This window comes from Vicugna pacos, chromosome 8, assembly GCF_048564905.1.
Source record: "Vicugna pacos chromosome 8, VicPac4, whole genome shotgun sequence".
NCBI classification, from domain to species: domain Eukaryota; kingdom Metazoa; phylum Chordata; class Mammalia; order Artiodactyla; family Camelidae; genus Vicugna; species Vicugna pacos.
In genome coordinates, this window is record NC_132994.1 from 70,521,288 (window position 1) to 70,544,614 (window position 23,327).

General features: G+C 40.6%; 1 protein-coding gene across 2 annotated transcripts in view; it reads left to right on the top strand.

The window, feature by feature from the left end:
* The window catches only part of SNX9 (sorting nexin 9), a 94,112-nt gene that overhangs the window by 57,061 nt on the left and 13,724 nt on the right, over positions 1–23,327 (top strand). For both annotated transcript variants that reach the window (XM_072966103.1, XM_072966104.1), the window contains 8 exons: positions 2,750–2,915; positions 4,484–4,634; positions 7,002–7,086; positions 9,167–9,292; positions 9,412–9,529; positions 17,210–17,340; positions 20,387–20,490; positions 21,723–21,826. In XM_072966103.1, the coding sequence (XP_072822204.1) occupies positions 2,750–2,915; positions 4,484–4,634; positions 7,002–7,086; positions 9,167–9,292; positions 9,412–9,529; positions 17,210–17,340; positions 20,387–20,490; positions 21,723–21,826 (985 nt within the window). The remainder of the gene's footprint in view (positions 1–2,749; positions 2,916–4,483; positions 4,635–7,001; positions 7,087–9,166; positions 9,293–9,411; positions 9,530–17,209; positions 17,341–20,386; positions 20,491–21,722; positions 21,827–23,327) is intronic.

Below are 23,327 nucleotides of genomic sequence, written 5' to 3' on the forward strand. Positions count from 1 at the left end.
TTATGAGTAGGAGTCAAGTTGAAACAAGGTAGAATGTTCAAGAGAGAAAAAAAAAACAGAGAAGCAATTACTAGATTTACCAACAAGGATTTCATAAATGAGGTAGAGAGCTAAGATCATACCCATCACCAAATAGTATAGCAATTATTACAAGCGGTTTATAAAAAAAAAAGAAACTTCTGAAAGAACTATCATGCCATGTGTTTCTGTCCTGGTAAGTTGTACCTTCTTCTGGGATACTTGCTATGAGTGGTTCACATCCCATTTCTTCCTCAGTATTGGTGAAAGCCTTTATCTGAGGTCGCCGGCACGCAGGCGCTGAACTTTCCCTCTTCCTAACGTTCTAGTTTATAACCCTTCCATTCCTTTTCCTCAGCAGTTTATAGAAATGCTAGACAGATGAATGTCTGCCCTTATTGTCATCAAACTATCCAAAATTTCTGTACCTTTTGAAGTTTTTATTCTAAAAACAAAACCTCATAGTTTGGAGCACAGAGTAGAATACTGCTCAATAAAACTCTCTTCCTTAAAGAAAACTGTGAAAGGAAGGGATGCTCATAAATGAAGTGTGATTGTCAGGCCCCCAACATGACCGCCTTCCTTTCCAGTATCCACTGGAGTGGCTTGAGAATAGCTCCTTGTGAATCATATATTCAAGAAATTCAGTCATAAGGATGAAACTGTCTTTCTGCTATTAATAGCTGACTTTGAGCAAAATCACTAGTCACTTTTGTTTCTTAAAGATATAAAAGATGTTAGAATGAAGTCATACTTTCTCATGTAAAATGTATACTGTTTTTGATGCTTTCAGTAGGTGGCAGGCACTTACCCACCCCATGTGTCAGCTGGTAAAGAGTGAAAAAAAGACCCACCACCATAGCATTCTAAAACACATGAGGCAGTTTGGGTAATTTTCTTGTAAATCTCTCTCTCTTATCTATCTTTCCATCTTTCTTTCTTTTTTTTTCCTTCTTTTTTTTTTTTTTTTACCAACACCAGATTTTTTTCATGTGAGAAAGAGGACTCAGGTAAAGGGGAAAATTTGCTATTCCATGTTCTTGAGTGAACAGATTCAATATTGGATTTTTTTTAAAGGCATTATTTGTTTCCCCTGAATTTATCTGTAAATTTAAGGTGATTCAAATGAAAATAAATGCCTTTTTAAAAACTTGTTCTAATGGCATTCTATCTAGTGGGCTCTGCAGTAGCTTGATACTAGTATGAATGCATGAGTAGGATACAGTAGCGAGTCCAGAAGTAGGCCCAAGTCCAGTGTGTGATACTTCACATCAGTGAGGGAAAGATGGATTATTCATTAGATGGTATTAGGGCAACAGACTGACTACAGGAAAACGTTAAGTTGGATTCCTTTATTATTTACTGAAGTAAATGCCATATAGGTTGGAAATCTTAAATTAAAAAATTAAGGAAACAAAAACAAAAACTGTGGTTGCGTCAGGGGTGAGAGGTGGGTTATAGGTCCTCTTACTGAAATTTTTGAAATTGGGTGCCAATTATTACCTGTTTCTACATTTTGTTTATAATATTAATAATTAAACTATAAAATTACGCTAGGAATTTTGGGAGAAAATATTTCTTAAATTATTTTGGAGAATGGTAACCGGTTTATGCAAGACAAGACCCTTGGCATATCAGTAGGAGTGTAGAGCTATAACTTCATAATCTCTTAGGAAATCAATTTGAAAAAAACCTATCAATTCTAGGTGCACACTTTCCTTAGCCGAACAGTTTTTCTTCTGGGAGTTTCACATAGATCTCTTGGAACCTTGGGAAAAGATGTACAAAGATGGGCCTTGCAGCATCATTCACAGTAGCAAAATACTGAAAACAAGATACATGAGCATCAGCATATGCTGTTTAAATTATGGGAAATAAATACAGTGGAACTTAGTGGAGCAGTGTGAAAGAATGATGTATGTCATCCTAGGAGACATGCTAATGCACCTAGGAGAATATTTCAGGCTATTACATGGAAAAAGAAAAGAGCAGAGCAGAAAGTATAATTTGGGCTCACTTACAGTATGTTTAAAAACAGAAAGGATCTCTGCATGGCATGTTTGAGTAAGTATATGTGAGGTATTAGGAGCTATTATCTCTGAAAGGATGACTGGCATCTTAAGGTGATAGGAATATTTTTTTAATTTCATATTCTTTTATACTATTTGAATTTATTTTACTGAGAACATACTACCTTCTCAAATAAAAATTAGAAATTAAAAATACAACTGACTACTATAAATCAGTTAAAGTGAATAAAACAGATTCTTATCAGCATGTATAATCTCAAAAACATACTGTTAAGTGAAAAAAAGTTTACAAAGAGATACATAGAGTACAGCGTTGTTCAGATCAGTTTTAAAAATAGAAAATGATTGTTATTCGTAAATGTGTTACACATTCCATTACATACAACAGGAGTATGAGAACATGCACAGGAATGAAAAAGTAGGAAAAGTAGTTACCTGGGGGGAAGGAAGAGAAAGGGAGTTTCTTTGTTACTGGTTGTAAAGTTCCGAGCAAATGTAGCAAATTCTTAACATCAGTAAAATCCAGCTGCTTTTTGTGCTTTCCTACATGTTTTAAATTTTTTATTTAAATTTTAAGTTATTTTAAAATTCTGTCAGGTCCTTTTTTTCAGCAACCCTATTCAATTGTTGTGTGATTCCTGCTGAATTGAGTAATGCCTCCTGGAAGTCACAAATCCTTTCCCTTTTCCCCCTAACAACAGGTTAGCGGTGGCAGTGACCCCTGGTCAGCCTGGAATGCTTCCAAATCTGGAAACTGGGAAAACTCGGATGGCTGGGGCGCCAAACCAGAGGGGGCTGCAGCCCAAAGAAACACTTCCAACAACTGGGACACTGCCTTTGGTCATCCCCAGGCCTACCAAGGACCAGGTGAGGAAGGGGCTCCGCTGGTGAGGGAGCCCACCTTACAGGACATCCGAGTTACTTAGATTTAATCAAAGGAACTGTTCTCAGGCGCTCTGATTCATAGCAAACCTGTTTTTCGATGCAAATGTAGATAGTCCTTAATTATGATCTGTAGTCCAATCTCAGTTACCTGCAAGGAGTCACACGTGCAAACGCTTGCAGGGGCCAGGTTCCTAAAGCAAAACCACAGCGCAATGCTGTGGGGCTGCAGAAGGCGGAGATAGGCAGTCCTGCTCCAGCCAGCAGGTTGATGCCATCTCGGGAGAGCTAAGCTAGTGGTCCTGGACCACCACAGTTCCAGAGAGACTGGAAATCTTGATTGTATCTTCCCACTTTAAGATCTTAGCAACCAACATATATTTTTTTTAAATCCTGGGCCAAAAAAATGTGCACAGAGGTTGAGTATCTTCCGGTTTGACCGCTGACTTTCCTTAACTACCTGTTTGACTCCTAGGTTATTAATGAAAATACCGAGGCAAAAGAGGAATTTCTAAAAGGAGAAACAATTCAGGAATTTAAAAGGGCTATTTATGTCTGCTCTGAAATTAAACAAAACAATAAGAGAGCCTCCCACTGTTTTTGAATGATCCCTGTGTGAGCACATTGTGCCAAGAATTGAATGTGCTAAATGGCAAGAGACTCATCTGCAGGAGCTGTAAAGAGCACAGGTGCTGGTTCCGAGACAGGAGCTGGCTGCTGGCAGGACCAGGAGGCGTGGGCTGGGCAGAAACATCCAGACGAGACTGCTGACATCTGCTTCTGCAGTAACTTGGCATGGCTCCGGGAATCTTGGCCTGGATCCTTCTAATACTGTCTGTTCTCTTTTTTGTTTTGGCATTTGTCTCTCGGCCTCTCGCGGTAGCACTCTTAGAAGGCAGAGGTCCCAGGGCAGTTTCCTGTCTGGTGGTAAAGGGCCGTCAGCAGTGGGAGACAGAGGCCCAGAACAGTGGAAGAGGAGGGAAGGGGGCGGGAAGCTGTCAGCACCTTGTCTGACACAGAGATTATTGTCAGAATCTCAGACTCCCGATGCTGGTTAATTACTACTTGTCTCTCATTTCTCTTCCACCCCCTCATCCTTCTCTCACCTGTGTTATTATTAAGGTTAAACAATTTCTTTCCAAAACTCGATCATCCCTTTTGTCCTCCCCAGTCGTCTTGGCTTAAAGGGTCTCTGGTCTGCTTGTTTGCAAGTTTATAAAGCTAAATTTATTGATGTACAAAGGCCTGCCCTATGTACCACGGGGCGTTCTAATAGTCGGCGTTTATCTGAGGTGACTCGGACCGACAGCCCTCTTCAGGTTGTTTCTGACTTGTCTTTCACACTGAAAGGCAGAATCTACAGTTCAAGCCTCGAAACCATCTGGCCGCAGAGTGTGTACTCTTCACATGTTTATTATAATCCTCTACCCCTCACCCTTCTCTCCTTTTTTAAAAAATTGATTAACCCAGTTGATAGTTGTCATCAGAAAATTAAGTCCTCTCACTTCTATTTTGTTTTTTCTTTACTGACGATCTTGCGCGCCCACCTCCAGCAACAGGTGATGATGACGACTGGGATGAGGACTGGGATGAGCCCAAATCGTCTGCCGCCTACTTCAAGGACCCAGAGTCGGCCGAAGCAGGGGGCGCTCAGCGAGGAAACAGCCGTGCAGCCTCCTCTTCCATGAAGCTGCCACTTAACAAGTAGGCTTCAGGAACTTGGGGAGCTTGACTCTGTAGAAACAGAAGATCAGAAAGGCTTTTTCTCTTTTGAGTGACTGCAGAGTTTGGGGAGTGATTTGATCATATTTATTTGACTCTTAGCTTGGAAGCTTATTTAAAAATTTTTTTTTTCATTTCAAAGTGAAATATTTGTTCCATTTAATCATCTGCCAAATACTGTTTCTACCTTTATCAACTCCTGAAATATTAAGGTTTCTTTGCTCTAAACCTAAGTACAAAGTATATTTAAAACCCATTTCAGTATAATGTATCTCTCAGCCTCCTGTTGAAAACGAAGACGCAGAGACTGAGATAAATGACTGGCCGAGTTTGAGTTCTCGTAGCTGGTACGTGAGGTTCTGCCTCGTGCCAGGCCTCTGACCACCCCTCCCGTGCTCTCCACCGCTGCACGCTTGCCCTCTGATTTGCTGTACGATCGTGGGGAAGTTGGGTGCCCTGTTCCAAACTCAGTTTCTGCATCTCTAAAGTGAAGGGATTGCCTTTAGTTTCAGTCCAGGTTGAAACCAATGGAAGGAGTCCTGATCTGCCCCACCTCTGAGGCATCCCCCTCTGTCTGTGGTGCTCGGAGCCATTTAAAATCTTATGTGTTTTTATTTAACTAGACTAATGTATAAATGACTCATTTATAACAGTTATAAACTTTTTTTTTGATATTAACACTTTTCAGCAGTTAGTCCATTTTATATGACAGCTATGATTCCAGTTATGGAACATAAACCTTATACTAGAAAAGGAGATCAGAAATTTAAGTATATTTGGACATTACAAGAATACATCTTGATGGTACTCAGAGAATTAATAGATTGCATTGCTGTTCAGTAAGTGATAAATGAGTGCATAGTCAGCCCTAGAGTTTGTTTGTGGTCCATAAGAATGCCAAAAGGAGCGTGAAATGTGATCCCTGCACTCAGAAGCTTATAGTCTCATCAAGGCATTGTCGCCAGGTGTAATCCCAAATTTTTCCATTAGCGTTTTCTAGCAAAATTGTAGTTTCTTTAATAAAAGTGTTCCAGGTTAGCCCATTAACTCGTGAAGCATTTAGTATATTTCCATAATTCCTCTAGGTCCATGAAATACACTTTCTCCAGGTACTTGTAGTTTGCTGTGATGTGCAGATAGGTAATGGCAGTTACACGCCGTGATGGTATAGAAAAAGAAAGCTCAGGATGTGAAAGAGGCGCAGAGAAAGCACAACCTGGGGCTGTAGGAGATTCTTCCAAAGAGATGATGGAATAATTAGAAATGATTTTAGTGTACGAGAATATACTAGGGCCTTTATATAAATCTTTTCATTTAATTCCTTTATCACCTTAAAGGGTGTGGGTCATATTGGTCCCATTCATCACATAAGGAGACTGAAGCTGTAAAGGCACAAACCCCATCCAGCTCCTAGACAACTCTTCACTCGCTTGAATAGCTGTGTTTTAAAGAATGTCCGGGGAAGAGAGAATGGAGGGCGGTCAACAGAGAATGAGGAAAAGATACGGGCCTCTGAGAGCATCACATTGGCTGTTAACTTGATGTATGAATGAAACTAGAAGTAACGTAGCTGGGTTTTTGTAGAAATAAGATTTTTGTTTCCTATTTTACGTATTTTGCTTTCTAGGTTTTTTTTTTCCCTTCCTAAATTCTAAAACCCAAATTAATCTTGTCTTCTTTAGAACTAGCATATTGGATAGCTGTGCATTTATTCCAACTTTTCTTCAATTTTAGAACTTTGCTTTGGATATAGATCTCATTTCTGAAATAGCCAACTTTATTTTGTTTTGGGTCTCTTTACTAAGGAGACTAGTTCTTTTCTGTGTGTCTCATAAACTGGTCCTGAAAGCAGTTTCAAAAGAAAATGGCACAAAAATTTATGAACAGGGGCAGCTTCTTTGGGGTGATCATGGCCTCCGGAGGAAGACTGTTGAAAGGCAGCTTTAACGTAGATGTAAAAATGCTGCCATGTGGCCTTCACCCCGAGTCATCCACTCAAATTGATACGCTCATTATTTTCTGCCCCTGTGGCCCAGGGGACATTTTCTAGTCTGCCCTTCACTCTTCGTGTGGCGATAGTGTCTCGGATCCAGTTAAGCAAACAGAGTACCCATAAATATCACACTTTCTGGAGTCAGACTGTTCTCTTACCAGATAAAGCTTAATTAAATGACTATTTTGCCGTCGAACAATCTGATTACATTAGGTTTCATTTACCAGTTTCCTAGGTCCAGTACATCTGAAAGACAGGACAAGTTCAAACTGTTGTATTAAGTAAATGTGGACTAGAGTTGTAGAATGCTTACAAGGAAGAGCATAAGACTCACGAGCACTTGTCTTCATGATTAGATTTCCTGGATTTGCAAAGCCTGGAATGGAACAGTATCTGCTGGCCAAGCAGCTAGCAAAACCCAAAGAGAAAATTCCCATCATTGTAAGTTTGTCTTTTTTTTTTTTTTTTGCTTTGTTTGTAAGTAATCTCTTTTGTAATACCTTAAAGCTGAGAGGGTTATTAGTCATTTGGAAAGTATTTTTAAACACATTTAATGCTCCAAGTAAGTAACTGACAATGTGTGTTACTGTTTAAAGAGCAGGAAAGATCATTAGCATAAATTAATGCCCATCATTATATTGTTTAGGTATTCTTATTTTTTACCTTTCAGACTATTAGTAATTGAACCAACAACACCCATAGAATGTATTTTTTTAATAATTTTTCTTTCTCTAGAGTATCCTGAAGTATCTTGCTTGGATAGGCTGTTTTTCTACCAGCCCTATATATTTAGCTAATAAACCCAATTCAGATATTTAGGTTTCTACCCTGGCAAAGTACTTGCATGTTATCAGAATAAGTTGCCTTTTCCACAGTGTTGTTAATAATCTTTCTTTCAATAAACCAGCTAGCACGTCATGATATGGAGCTACCAAATACAATGCCAGGAGTGTGTACACCATTAAGAATATCTGCCTCCGAGTAGCTCATTACATGACATGACACAGGCGCTGTGGTTTCATCCAGTGTTAATTGCTGGTAGATTTTCTAGCTAGCTAGCTGCATATTTCCAGATGAAATTCTGGAAGAGAGGACCATAGCTGCCTTCTGACCCTGTTGATTTAATCCTGTAACTGTAAGTTAGGGGCAGGGCGGGAGGGCAGGGGCCCTAAAATGTAATCACCATGGACTCAAACAAGGAGGAAACATCTGATCCTATTCTGTAATCTTGGGGTCCTGGGAAACTTGATAAAATTGCAAGAATGATACTGGATTTTTTATATTCCTTATTCCTACTTCTTAGAAAAGCTTGAAATCCTAGAAACCTCCAGAGAGAAGGGCTGTGGCCAGGAGCCCTTTTCTCCTTCTTCCCTCAAAACAAACTTGAGTAATTATCTTCTGAGTGGTTAAGTGAAAGATTATTTTAGATTTGTTTTCATATTTCTTTAGACTTTCTTATAATACTGAATATGTATCCTTGTTCTTTTCATTAAATTTAAAGCTCCACAGAATTAGGAGGCTGTGGCCCTGCCCCTCAGATGCTCAGAGGGGACTTTGTCACAAGTATGATAGTGTCGGATCAGAGCTAAAGGACCCCGGCATCTGCGTTGTCCCACACATTTTAGGTTGAATCTGGCCCGCGTACCCTGTAGGCCGGCCTGCCTGCCTTTGTGGGCTTCTTGTGTGGAAAAGGAAGCTGAAGAAAGCCATAGAGTCTTCAGAAAACCAAGAGAAAGCAGAGACCTGGTTCTTTGCTTTTAAGGCCCAGTAACCGCACCCACTAGTAAAGTGTGACCCTGTGGGTACTGGGCCCCGGTTGATAAGAATTGCCTCTCTTGGTCCCAGTTACTGAGAGAAGTTCCCAAAAGGTTCCTCTTAAAGATTCCTGCTCTGCATTTAAGAGTGTTTTCTGGACCTGGGCTTCCTCTTGGAGAGTCATTGTAACTTGTTGTCAGAGACCTTCAGTCCTTTATTAAAATTCTCTGGGTCCCACCCACTATCCTGACCTAATAGCCTCTGAGCTTTCCTGCCCGGCCTCACTTTTTCCTTCTTTCACGTTTAAAAATAATTGGGACTGAGTTTACAGCAAGTGAGAGTAAGTGTTGAGAAAGTTTGCTGGGATTTGACATTGTTGAGACATCCTAGTGTGTCATTTTACATTTCACAGAGCTATTGGTCTGCAATAGACTTGAAATTTTTAAAAACAGCCCTTAATTACATACAACTAAGACAGCTGGACAAGAGAGAGAAAAACTGTGTTCCATCTAGCACTCTTCTAGAGGCAAGGCTGTCTCCATGGCCTGAGATGCCCACATGGGAGCAGAAGGGCTTGTCCCGTTAAGTGTGTTCTTTAAATGTAACCTTAACAGGAACAGAGAGCATTTATGTAACTTCTCAAAGAAGAGCGAGAATCACCCTCTAAGGACTTCTAGTCCTAAGAAGAATCATTTGATGACTTACATCAATTGTATTTATCATTTCTCCATGTAACAGAATTAACTCTCCCTGCAATGTTGTGTAGGTTGGAGATTATGGCCCAATGTGGGTTTACCCTACCTCTACATTTGACTGTGTGGTAGCAGATCCCAGGAAGGGCTCCAAGATGTATGGTCTGAAGAGCTACATCGAATATCAGTTAACACCGACTGTAAGTATCTGAGTTACCAAAACAGAATCGTGCTTGCATCGCTAGTAACAGTTTGCTTTTTTCTTCATTTTCTGTAGGTGGCATTAGTAACTTCTTTCTTTCTTTCCCTTATTTTGTAGAACACTAATCGATCTGTAAATCACAGGTATAAGCACTTTGACTGGTTATATGAGCGCCTCCTGGTTAAGTTTGGGTCAGCCATTCCAATCCCCTCTCTTCCAGATAAGCAAGTCACAGGTGAGTGTGTGTGACACTGAACTCGGCGTGACAAATAAAAAGACTCCAGTTAGAGTATCCTAATGTAAACCAGCAATGGCGTTTTCCATCCTCAAGTGGAGCAAGATGTAGGAGTTTGGAAACAGTGACTAAATAAAACCATATATATACATACACACACACACACACACATACATAGAAGTTACCTGAACACCTAACAAGAAGGTTTCATAAAATTTTCTATCAGAGCTCCTGTATACATATGTAGCTTGAATTCTGGCAAAGTCACTGTGTCTTTACTGCTTCATCTTTTCCAAGTCATTGTGTCTTTATTGCTAACCCTCTCCTATAAAAGAGGTATATGCATTTTTTAAATGTGAAAATGACACCTGAGAAAATAGAAAGGATCCAAATAGCCTAAAATGGAAATAAAAATGTATGTCCCAAATGACGTAAACACATTACACAGTCCAGCTGTGTCGTTTCATTAGAAGTCAGTAAACCTCAGCTGTAGAAGCCATAGACTGTCAAGGTATTAGTGAAAGAGGTTAGTAAGTTTTCTCCTCAGTTATTTGTATATTTAAATATTTCTGTTTGTTGTTGATTATTACCCTCTCCCTTTTCTTATTTGTTTAGTGTCATGTTTCCCCCACTCCCCCCACCCCAAATAATCTAGTAAATAACTCACCGTGCTACCAGAGCCCCTTGTAAATATGCAGTTGGAGAGTATTTGTTCCTGTCTGTTTTGAGAACTGTCATTGACTTTTTTTAATCTCCAACCTAATAACAGAAACTGGAATGTAGTTACTCAGGAGTCAGTTTATTTCTTTTAGAACAAAAGTTTGTAAAGAAACTGAGCTTTACATAGAGATTAGAAAGGGTTTCCATATGTAGCTCGAAAATGTTTAGATGAATGAAACTGTAAGTGTAGAAAGGAGAGGATCAGAGATGAGAGTGAGACTTAACAGGTCATAGCTAGAAAGGCTCTCAGAGAGGTGAGGTCATGGAGATGCTCGCCTAAGCCAGTAGAGAGAGGAGGAGCGGGTCCCCCAGAGGTCAGGGAGACCGAGACAGGTTAATCCTCACTGGCAAAAATTGAGACAGATCGTTTAGAGAGGGACTGAGAATCTTAACTAGCCAGATGGCAGAGCCAGCTCAGACGTGGTCAGCGATGCAGTGAAGTCTGTCCCTACGTGCCAGGCGTCCCACGTGCCCGGGCACTTCACACACGTGCCCTCACCTCAGGGACACGCCACAGGCCCCACTCAGTGCTGCGAGAAAGGGGACTTGAGGGTGGTTCCAGAGCTTGCTCTGTTCACATTATGAGATATGGCCTAGCTCATCTTAGAATTAGAACCTTAGGATAAGAAAGTTATTCTCCTTAAAACTTGACTTTGTACTTTACTTTGTGTTATGTTTATGTTTCTCTGAAATTTTTGAAAAGATGGAAACTTGGTTTTTAAACACGTTTTGATTTTGATTTTGGGGGGAAAACTTCTCAAAAATTTCGAAGTGTCATAGCAGAACGGAGAGTGGGGCTGCACTGCCAGGCTGACAGGCACGTCCGAGCCCTCGTGTCGGGTGACCTCAGGCAGCTCCTCATGGAGCTGGGGCAGCTGAGTGACAGCCCTGTTGGGGTGGCCAGGTTGGCGTAGACATGTCATTGCACCCCCAGTTCTGTGCCCAGTTCAGATGCTCACTAACCCTCTTTTCAGTCATCCTTACTGTTTTAAATCACAGCTTTTTAAAAATTTAGATCTCTTTCCATGAAAACTTAACTTCTGCCTTTCTCCATATTTTCAAGTTTCAGTCTGTTTCCTGAATCTCCTCTCCTTTATTAACTTGATTAGCACATAATATGTGCTCTGTGATGTTTAAATAAATGGATGAATGAGCTGTCAGGGTCATGAGGATTTCTCCTGTCTCTTAGGTTTTAACACTGTTTATTTGAAATCAAATAATTCAGTGCCATCTTAAAGCATCGTAGTCACAGTTGTCCCATAGTAAGATTTGTTGTTTTTTTTTAAAAAAAGTTCAGGCCTGAAGCTAAGGGGATGTCATAGAAAAGCAAGAAAGCAGCGGCCCCTCAGTCTGAAGAAAGCTGAGCTTTGATTCCCTGGCTGGGACATGTGCCGAGGAGACTGAAAAGCACAGAAGCCACTTTATTTCTCCCTTCTCTTGTCTGCCTCCTGCCTTTGATGCCCACAGGATCATCATTATATAAACTGCCCTCTCGCTTAAATCCTGGGGCAAAGAGGATGCCAAGTAGATGATGTCATGACATTTCTGTGGACTTAATAATCAATCCACGGAAAGCTTACAGCTAAGATTTTTTTTAATTTGTGTTAATAGATTTTGTTCTTTGTGGAATAATATTGAATGAATCTGGTTTTATTTCTGGGTGCCAGACTGGTATATTCACATACTTAATGAAAACCTAAGTAAGGGTCGTAGAAAATGGGAAAATGGAAATCCCTCCTCCCCCCCTTTTTTTTAAATTCTCTGGAACCTGATATGAAAATCCTAACAAGCGCAAGATAACATCTGAAGTCACAGTCTGGGAGTAAACCTGCTATGTCAGAAACCTTTTCAGGAGGAGTAAGGATCATTAAATTAACTAATTAATTTCAGCCAATGAGTAAGTTAGAAACTCTTGGTACAGTTCACTCATTCATAATAGAGAATTCAGTATAACCCTTAGCTCCATGCTGATGTGTGGGGTCTTTTTAATTTATGAGGTGGGTCATCTTCTGCAGAGCTTAAGCTTATGTGTTACTTAATCTCTACTCCTGGTAAGTGCAAAATTTGAAGTGTTTTAATGTACAGGAGGTGTCCAGACCCATCATGCTGTTCAAGGGGGCCACTTTTTAGGAGGTTTTGATACATGGGTTCATAGTGCTCTTCTCATCAAAAGAAACTTGTGCTTATTTGTACTTGTAATTTCTTTTAACTTATATACAGTAAATCCATTCCTTTTGGTGTACAGTAAGTACTAAGAGTTTTGACAGCTACCACCACAGTCTTGTAACCATCAGGACATTCAAGATACAGAAAGTTCCATCACCTCCCCAGATTTTCTTGTGCTGGCCCTTTATAGTCAGCCCCTCCCCCTTATCCTAACCCACAGGAACACTGATCTGTTCTTTGTAGTTTCCTTTTCTGGAATATCCTTATAAATGGAAGCATACAGTGTGTGTGTAGTCTGGCTTTTGAATCTTTTGAGTCTGGTTTCTTTTACTGAGATCAATCTCAGATGCTGTCCGGTGAGTGTCAGTGGTTTGTTTCTTCTTGGTGAGCAGTGTTTCACTGTATTGCATATACCATAGTCTGTTTATCCACCCACTCACTGAAGGATGTTTGGGTTTCCGGTTCTTGACATTTATAGATAAAGCTGCATACAAGTTTTTGTACAAATGCAAGTTTTCATTTCTCTTGGGTAAATACCTAGGACTGGAATGATTGGGTCATATGGTAGGTATATATTTTATGTTTAAGAAATTGCCAGCTTGTTTTCCAAGGCGGCTGTACCATTTTGGAATCCCTGCTAGCAGTGGATGGGAGTGTCAGGGTCTCCACATCCTTACATACACTTCTGATAGTGTCGTTTTTTCTTTATTTTAACAAGTCTAATCGTCTGTGTAGTGGTGTCTCCTCATGGTTTTAATTTGTGTTTCCCTAATGACTAGTGGTGCTGAGCATCTTTTCATGTGCTTATTTCCCTTCCATATATTTTCTTTCGTGAAGTGTCTGTTCAGATCTTTTGCCCATTTTTTATTAGATTGTTTTCTTATTACTGAATTTTGAGACAGGATTCTTTGTATATTCTGGAAACATGTCCTCTGTCAAATAATGTGATTTGCGAATAGTTTATTCGAGGTGTGACCAGTCTTTCTCTTAACAGCGTCTTTTGCATAACAACACCTTTTAACTTTAACGAAGTCCAGTGTGTCAGTTGTTGCTTCTCTGGTCTGTGCTTTAGGTGTCATGACTAGGACCTCTTTGTCTAACACAAGTTTACACTGATATTTTCCTCTAAAAGTTTCATAGTTTTAGGTTTTACGTTTAGGTCTGTGATACATTTTGAGTAAAGGTTTGTAAAAGATGTGAGATGTGCTAAGGTGGTAGAGGTTTATATTATACATCTGGGCATCTAGTGGTTCTTTCACTGTATGTTGAAGAGAGTGTCCTTTCTCTGTTGAATTTCCTTTGCACCTTTGTCCAAAAGTCAATTGAACATATTTATGTGGGTTTATTTCTGGACTCTGTTCTGTTCCTTTGATTTATGAGTCCATCCCTTTCGCCAATATCGTACTACCATGATCAGTGTAGCTTTATAGCACAGTAAGTCTTTAAATCAGGTACTGTAAATCCTCCAACTTGGTTCTCTTTCAAAATTGCTTTTGGCTATTCTTTGTCTTTTTGCCTTTCCTCGTAAATTTAAGAGTCAGCATGACTGTTTATAGTCAGATAGCTATAAATAATCATGCTGGGGTTTTTATTGGAATTTCATTGATTCTTTAGATCAGTTTTGGGAGAATGAAATGTCTTCTAATCTAAGACCTTGCCTGTATCATGTTTGCTTTCCGTACAGGGTTTTGTAGTTTTCAGCACACAGATTCTGTACGTAGTTTCATAGATTAATATGTAAGAATTTCATGGGGAGGGTTCTATTGTAAATGGCACTTTGTTTTTTAATTTGTTTTCCAGGTGTTTGTCGCCTCTGGAGATGCAGTTGACATTTGTGTATTGACCGTGTATCTGCAGCTTTGCTCAAACTCACTAGCTCCAGAGGTTCTTTTGTGAATTCTCTGGGATTTTTTTTAACGTAGACAGTCTCGAAACAAAGGCAGTGTATTTCATCCTTTCCAGTCTGTGTGCCTTTTGTTTCTATTCCTGCCTTATTGAGCTGATTAGGACTTCCAGTATAATGTTGAGTAGAAACGGTGAGAGCAGACATCTCTGCCTTGTCCCCAGTCTTAGGAATAAACCATTGCCTTTCACCATTAAATATAACGTTAGCTGTAAGGTTTTTGTAGATGCCTGTTTATCAAGTTAAGGGACTTCCCTTTTATCCCTAGTTTGCTGGTAGTTTTCTTCATGAATGGATGCTGAATTCTCTCAGATGCTTTTTGTGCATCTGTTCTGTTGATCACATACATGCACACCCCACCATGCATGATGAGTCTTTTTTTTAAAGAATGTTTTTATTTTTTAATTTTTTTTTAGTAGTTGGGAAAATTAAAGGCAGGTTTGGTGAGATACGAAAATTATTTCAATTCAAATTTCAATCCTAAACAATGTCTTACTGGAGCACAGGCCTACTCCTTGGTTTCCGCCTTGTCCGCAGGTGCTTTTGCACTACAGTGCAGAGCGGAGTGGCTGCAAAGCCTCTAAAATATTTACTGTCTGACACACGACGGAACAAGCCTGCTGGTCCCTGCCGTAAGTCCTACCCATGATGAGTCTTTTTCCGCTGCTTTCTGAATTTTCTTTTTGTTTTTTCTTCCAGTGGTTTGATTCTGCTGTATCTTATTGTGAGTATCTTTATGTTTATCCTACTGAGGTTTGCTGAGCTTCCTGAAAGTGTAGATGAAAGTTTTCTGTCAAATTTGGGAAACTTTCCCCCATGGTGTCTTCAAATATTTTCTTCTTCTTTCTTGCTTCTCCTTTGGGGGCTCCCTTTACAGGTATGTTGGTGAGCTTGATGCTTTGTGAGGCTCTGTTCATTTCACGTCAGTTTTTTCTGTTTCTCAGATTTGATAACTTCTATTGATCTATCTTCCGATTCACTGATTCTTTTGTCATCTTGAATCTGCTCTTGAGCCCCTATAGTGAATTTTTAATTTCAGTTATTTTCAATTCCAAAATTTCCATTTGATAATTTTTTAAAAAATTCTGTCTCCCTCTTGAGAATCTCTGCTTGTTGATTCCTTGTCCTAGCTTTCTTTAATTTTTAAAACATGGCTTCCCTTAATTCTTCAAACATATTTATAGAAGCTACTTTGTTTGCCACTTAGTTTTGTCTTTTTTCAGCATCTGGGGACACAGAGACAGTTTCTATTGACTGCTTCTTGTTTTCTCAGTATAAGCCATACTTTGCTGTTTCCAAGCGTATTTCTTAATTTTTTGTTGAAAATTGGACATTCTAGAGAATATATTCTAACAGCTCTGAATTCTGTTTTTCTCTTCTCTGAAGGTCATTGTTGTTTCTGCTTTGCGTTTGGTTGGTTGCTTGGTAAATAACTTGCCTAGGCTAAGTCTCTGAAATCTGTTTTCCCTAAGTCAGTTATTTTTGTTATTTCTTTTAAGTTTGGCTTCCTAGGGTTCACTTCGTGTCTATAGATTGATGGTAAGCCTACCTTAAGCCAGTAAGCCTTCTGTCCTTTGCTGACGGATCTGTGTGTGGGTAGGGAGCACATTCAAAGCTCAGATTATTTCAGGTCAGCCACCCTTTTACTTTCTTGTAGGTCCTTTTGTGTCTCTCTTGCATATGTGTGCAGACTCAGAGTTGGCCAGGGGAGGGTGTGGCTGTCTTGGACCTGAGCTAATCTCCGCTGTTTCTGCACACGGCCTCCACCAGGATCATGCTTGGCTCAGCCGTGCAGCCTTACCTAGTTAGCTGTTGGCCCTCCCTGTTCACCAGCCTCTGGGTTGTCACTGCCACCAGCACCGAGTCATGGCATCTCCCATTGCTCCAGATCGAGTGCACCTCACCAGGGAAGCTGAAGCCGCCAGTCTTCACAGCCTGCTCCGCCCTGGCAGAACCACTTCCACCAAGTGTGGGTGGAGAGGTGCAGAGGCAGCAGAGGGAGATGGGAGCGGACCCAGGCCGGAGCACCACAGGTTTCCACTTCTTGCCAGAAGTTCAGCAGTTTTGCGAGCATGAACACTTCTCACGTGGCTGTCTGCCTTTGGTTGATTTCCAGAGCACTTATATTTTGGTGGGGTTTGTCCAGCTTTATAGTTGCTTTTGGGGGCTAGGATGAGCTGAGTGTTTGTCGCACTTGGCTGTAGCCGAAATTTCCATCTTCAGAAGCCTTTTAACTGATAGTGATTTTGTTCGTTAGGCTTATAAAACTTCTCAATGTTCACTTGATGTTTGGTATCATCAGGTTTGTTAAGCTCATTTTCTACTTTTAAAATAGAAATACCACTCATTAAGCTCTGTTTTAGGGTGGTTGTAAGTTCTGGGATGGCAGCTTTCATTACTGCATTCATGGAAAAATTGCTTTTTCTCTTTTCCATTTACGGAGTTTAAAAATCAAAACAGAAAAAAACTACATCCTCAGTTATTTTTCGTAAATACTGAATTTAAATTTGTATATTTGAGATTATATTGCATTTAGACACATTTTTATAAATATAGAAATATCATGTACTTTGTAGGAATTACTTATTGATTTCCATTTTATCACTCTTTTCTTGCCTGTCGGACTTCATATGGCCACACAGGGACTGGCATGTTAGTTTATAAAAAAGAAAAAGTTTTTCATATTGAGATAAAATCTGCTTTCAAATTTGTTGAGTACCTTTCCCGTGGGTCTTTGAGCATTCACTGTGCTGCTTGTTTTAGGTGAAAAGTGACCATGGTCTGCCTTTTACTAAGTAGCTCTCCACCAAGTAGCCAGTGGCTTTTCAGTTATGGTAACAGTAATTCATCTTCGACAAAGTTGCACATCGCTCTCGGCATGTCCCTTGCAGGTCGCTTTGAAGAAGAATTTATCAAAATGCGCATGGAGAGACTTCAGGCCTGGATGACCAGGATGTGTCGCCATCCAGTCATCTCAGAAAGTGAGGTTTTCCAGCAGTTTCTGAATTTCCGGGATGAAAAGGTAGGACGTTTTATTGTGATAATCTTAGAGGATAGTGAGAACTGTCACATTCACACCAATTTTATGTCTGAAAGGAGTTAAATCATGTTGGTTAGTCGGTTATTTCTCACTTCCTCCATAGGCAATGAGGGGACAGAAACCTAAATCCCAACCACGGGAAATTAGTCTTAGCATGTGAGAGAGATGCTGCCAGAATGGTTTCCCATGAGCCAGGGCCCGGTGGACTGGCCCAGTGTGGGCAGGGGTGAAGAGGGTGATAGCATGTGCAATTTCCCCTAGATGCGTTTAAAAACAGAATAGCCCCAAACTACGCAGGACATTATCCGCGTGAAAGTAGGGAAATAGCGTGAATGATTTCTTATGATGACATTTTGACCTTACAGTGTGGAGCATCATGAAGGGAAAAGTAGATTCACAGTTGAACCAGCTTTCTCACAGCCAGGTTGCTTTTCCAGAACTGTTGTTGTGCGTCCAAAGTAAATACTGGTCTGCCTCTGCCCGCCCCGGCAGTCTTCTGCCAGTGGTCGTCTGCTGTTTTTTTAAATCGAAAAGAAGTTGACTGTTGTCATCTCACTGTTACTGTCTGCTTTGGAGATAGTGTGTCACTTTGACCTTCCATTGTGTGCAGTCATTTGTCTGCACCTGGTGTAATTTATAGGTTAGAAATCATTCCGCTCAAACATTGGTAGCCTTTTTGCATTTCCTGGTGGATGACACATGTGACAATGTTTTGTAGCTATAAAAATTACCTGGAACCCCCTCCAAGTTTGTGCCTTACCGGTCACCACCACAGGACTTTAACAAGGGTTTATTTGATTGATTTGTCAAGGATTCAATTTAGAAAGCACTTCTAAGCATTGTATTTTATGCAGAATATTATTATTAAAAATAATAAATCTGTATCTTTTTTCTTTTTTAATGTTTTTGAGGTAAGAAAGAACGAACTTGGGGTTGGGGTGCTTGGTTTTAATGCTGGCTCTGCTTCTAACTACCTGTGACCATGAACCCAAAACATTTAATTTCTTTGGGCCACAATTTCCTCACCTGCTAAATGACAGTATAAAGCTAGAAAGTCACTAAAAATTGTGATTCTCTGGGCAGTCGTAACTCAGAGATGAACAGATGTAGAAAGTCCCAAAGAATCTACAGGAAAATGTATGAAAAAGATCTATATAAAAACACTAGGAAACGTTGAGAGAAACAAAAGAAGACCTAAATGAGTGTTCTGATACTGTGTTTCATGGATCGAAGAACTGGAAAGATGTCGTAAGTAGAAAACCAGAGCTCGCAGAGTTGCCAAGTTCCTCGCAAAAAGGAATGAAGTGGGAAGAGGACTTTGTTGGATATTAAGACTCATCATAAAGCTAGAACAATTTTGAAAGCAGATCAGCGGAACAGAGTAGAATGAACACTTGATTTATGCCAAAGACGTTCCTGAGTAAGTGGGGGAAGGACAGGCTTTTCAGCAAATGATGCTCCGTCAGTGGGATACATCGCTTGGAAAAATGAAATTTGGCCATTCCCTCACAACGGTCTGCTGATTTTGTTAGGTTTGATATTGATACTGTGGTTATGTTTTTAAGACATGGCCTTATCTGTTAAAGATACATGATGAACTATTCACAGGTGAAGTGATACTATATCTGAGATTTCCATGAAGTAATTATGCAAGAAAGAAAGTAGGATGGAGGAGAGGAGATAAAAAAAGACTGGTAAAAAGCTGACCATTGTTGAAGCTGGTCTAGAGGGCTTTATTAAAGCACTTTTCTTTCTACTTTTGTATGTGTGAAAATTTCCACTGTATTAAGTTAAAAAAAAAATTCTGATGGTTCACAAGTCTGAATCTGAAAGACAACACGATAAAGCCTCTAGGTCATGGAGGAGAAAGTCTTCGTACCCCTAGAGTCGGGCAGGATTTCTGAAATAAGACACAAAACCAACTAACCAGACGGGAAGAGACTGACAAATTAGATGACATTAAAATGAAGAAATTCTGTTTATCAGAAGAAGCCGTTAAAAAAGGAAAAACAAGTCAAAGATACGAACATATATAACCAAACCAAGAGCTGCAGTTTAGAATATGGGAAAACTCGTACAAACAGATAAGAAAGGTAAACCAGTAGCAAAACAGGAGATGTGGTAATGTACTTCACAAAAGAAAATAGCTGAGTCATCAGTAGATGTATAGACAAGTACTTAATCTCATTAATAATAAGAAATGCAAATTAAAACCACAGTGAATACCAGTACCACTTACCAGAATGGCTAAAATTAGAAAGACTGACTACTAGTGTTGTCTTGGTGAGATGAGTTTCTGGGATGCTCATACACTGCTGGTGGGTGTGAAAATTGGTGAGACCAGTTTGGAACAGTTTGACATTATCTATTTGAACAACCTTCCCTGCCTGAATATACACTTACAGAAACGCATGCACATGTGCACCAGGAGACGTGTGCATGGCAGCTTTATTTGTCAGGTGGCCAAGTCTGGGTTTGCTGTCAGTAGTTGAAGGGGTAATTAAATTGGGGAATAGTCATATGATGCAATGTATAGTACAGCAGTGAAACGAGTGGACTACAGCAATCACAACAGTGGGAATGTAGCTCTTCAGCCTAGGTTGAACAAAAGAAGCCAGGCACAAAAGGATATGTAGTGTAGGGTTCTTAGCTGTTTCAAAAAACCAGCAAAACCATGGTGTAGGGACTCAGGTGGTAAAACTCCAACTTGAAGAAATGGTAACCATGAAAGAGAAGATAATGGTCACCTTTGTCGGGGAGGGAAGGGGTAGTGATTGGGGAGGGGGCTTCGGAATGCTGGCTCTTTTCTCTCTCTTGGCCTTGGTGGTAGTTACACAGGAATTCACTCTGTGAGAATTCATCGCACTGTGTGTTTTTGTTTGGGGCACTTCTCTGTGTGTGGAGGTAGTATAGGAGCTGCTTCCCCAAAATTAGGAAGATAAAGATGATCAGTGAGCCAACTCTGTCAGGGGATTGTGAAAGACCGGTTTGACTCTGCTCCACTTTGACGTAATGTTCCTGTTTACAGGAATGGAAGACTGGGAAGAGGAAGGCCGAGAAAGATGAGCTAGTGGGAGTTATGATATTTTCCACCATGGAACCAGAGGCACCAGACCTGGACCTGCTAGAAGTGTAAGAGACACGGCCAGACTATCCTTCTCACACTGTGTTCGCCTCCTTTGCTTACAAATCCTACCCAGTACGACCGCAGCTGGAATTCACGTTGTCAGACCAGAGTGTGTAAAATGAGCGGGGTTTGTAGTCGATGACAGGGAAAGCATCTTATGTACATGACGCACTGTCTTTCTCACCATAACTGCAGTTGAAGTCTGCTTCCTTTCTACCTTGAAGTCAGTGATTTCAAAGTTGACATAGTGGTTAGTGGTTATTTCTAGTGAAGTATGATGAAATGGTGGCACAGGGCCAGCTAACACCCACAGAATACTCTACAGGGCAGAAATCTCTTTGAATGTTGCCTTGAAGGAAGCAATCCCAAACCTGCCTTATCTGTGTTTTTTTAATCTGTTGTTATTAATCATGCGATCTTCTTTTCAATGTAGGCTTGCTTGAAAATCTGGAGGAGTTCCTTTTCTACATAAAGACCAATAAGAAAGAGGGGTGGTTAATTTTAAGAAGCTTTTTTTCTTAGCATAAAATCTTCATTGCTTGTGTACTACCAGAAATATAGACAGTCTTCCAACGACCCAGAGAGAAAAATCAATGCTAATATACCGATCTAGGTCTGTGGTCTTCCAACCCTCGTATACATATGTATCTGAAGGAAAAATTGATCATTTAAACAAAAACGACCTCACACAGTGCATTCTCTTTTTTTTATTTAAAAATATATTGTGACGATCTTTTCAGGTTGGTGAGAACTTTACAGTCCTTAAGGAGCTGATAACGTTCAGTATCACGTGCTGTGTATCTGGGTTATTTTCTCTGATTCATTAAAGTACTTGCTGGAATGAATGAACAACGACCACTAGCAACCCATACTACATTTTTATAGATTCAGTGGTACCTCCAGTGATCAGATGTCAATAAGTAAGATATTCAAGAAATGAAGATTTTATTTACTTTACAATAATCTTACTTAAAATTCACAAAGAGTTGAGGGGAAAGGAAGCAGAGTTAAAACACAAGCCGCAGGTTTCGAAGTAGTTCTTTAAAAACCTGAATCAAGTCTGTTTTAGGACTGATTCAGCTAAAGGGCAGCCGTTACAGTGGAAGAATCAGGTGCCTGTGGTTATGTCGGGTGTGCGCTCCCCTGCCCACGTGGTTTCTCTCCTCTCGCGCCTCACACTGTTTGGACATGTGCTAATGGAGTCAAGGACACGCCTTCTTGTGTTTTTGCCCCACAGAGAACAGAAGTGCGATGCTGTTAGTAAATTCACCAAAGCCATGGATGACGGCGTGAAGGAGCTGCTGACGGTGGGGCAGGAGCACTGGAAGCGGTGCACCGGACGTGAGTGCCGGCCTCGGCCGCCCGCCCGGGGGGACCCCGCCACCTCAAACAGAAGTGCTCGTGGAACCCAGGGGATGTCTTCCCCACGGCCTTTGATGAACCTGCCTTCTCAACCCCCGCCAAACAGTAGAAAATTGGCTCTAACAGAGCCAATTCAGGAACGCTCATAAAAAACACCATGTGCACTAAATATTTTTTATCTTTAGTTTTACATTTTAATAGTCATCATTTGGTAGGATGTTGTATACTTGGCTGGAGCTCTCATTAGGAGGAAAAACCAGCGTAGGCGGTGGTGGAAAGCACGGAACAGGGGCCGGACCTGGCGCACTGCTGAGGAGGAGGTGGCGCTGTCACCCTTGCCTTCTGCCTGCTCTTCCCTGTCCCCCTCCCTTCCTTGTGGTGCAGGCTGTCATTCTGCTGAACTAATTCCCTGTGTCCTCAAACCCACGCTGCTCGGTTGTCACATGACCCAGGAGAGAAGTTCAGTCAGATGTCCAGCTGCCCTGTCACTCGCTAAGGCTCAGGACACAGCGGAGGCTGGCCCACCTGCAGTCGGTCACTCTGCCCGAGGGGACCCAGCCTTTGTCACCTGCGCTTACCCCGCCCTTCCTGCCAGCACAGCCTTCCGAGTCCCAAAGAGAAAACTGAGCTCCAGCCCTGGGTCACCTGTGTTAATCTCTGGGAAAAGAGGTCTAGTCTGTCACTAAGAACTGTCTGGCCTTCCACTCATAAGCCCTAAGAGCACACTGGTTGCATTCAGCTATTAAAAAAAAATGGCTTCTACTTTGAATTATAAAAATAACACATATCCACTTTTAAATTATATCAATACTTTGGTACTCAGCATAGGAAAGAGCTTTATTATCTATTTCTGTAAAGAATTTTTTAAAGTTGATTTTTTTCTTCTAAATAAATGGAAGAAATCAGAATTTGACATCAAAAAATAATTTTAGTGAACAAGACACATAAGTGAAGTGACTTATGGATGAACTATAGAAATAGCACAGTGAAGTTAACAGTAACACTCAGATCTGCTGAATCCAGACCTAAGATCTCGGCCTTATGTCAGGAGTGGCAGACTACAGTCTAGAGCCAGCTCTGGCCTGCTGCTTGTTTTTGTAAATACAGTTTTATCGGAACACAGCCATGCCCACTTACTTATGTATTGTCTTGGCTACTGTCATGTTAGTTAACAGTGGCTGAGTTGAGTACTTTCAGCCCACACCTGCCACCTGACAAAGCCTAAAATAATTACTATCTGGCCATTTGTGGGAAAAAGGCAGGCCTTACACTGAATGGCCCTCCACCATTCACATGATGTTTTTATATCAACAGAACTATTTGTAGTGTACCAGCTGTTCATGCTTGAGGGGCAGACACCAGGAGTAGTGATAGTTGCTCCTTTTCCATGGCAAAGAAATACCAAAAATAGAACTGAGTCTGAAAAAATAACATACATACATACAGCATCAGAAGGCAAAATCTGTTTCAAGTCTTTGGA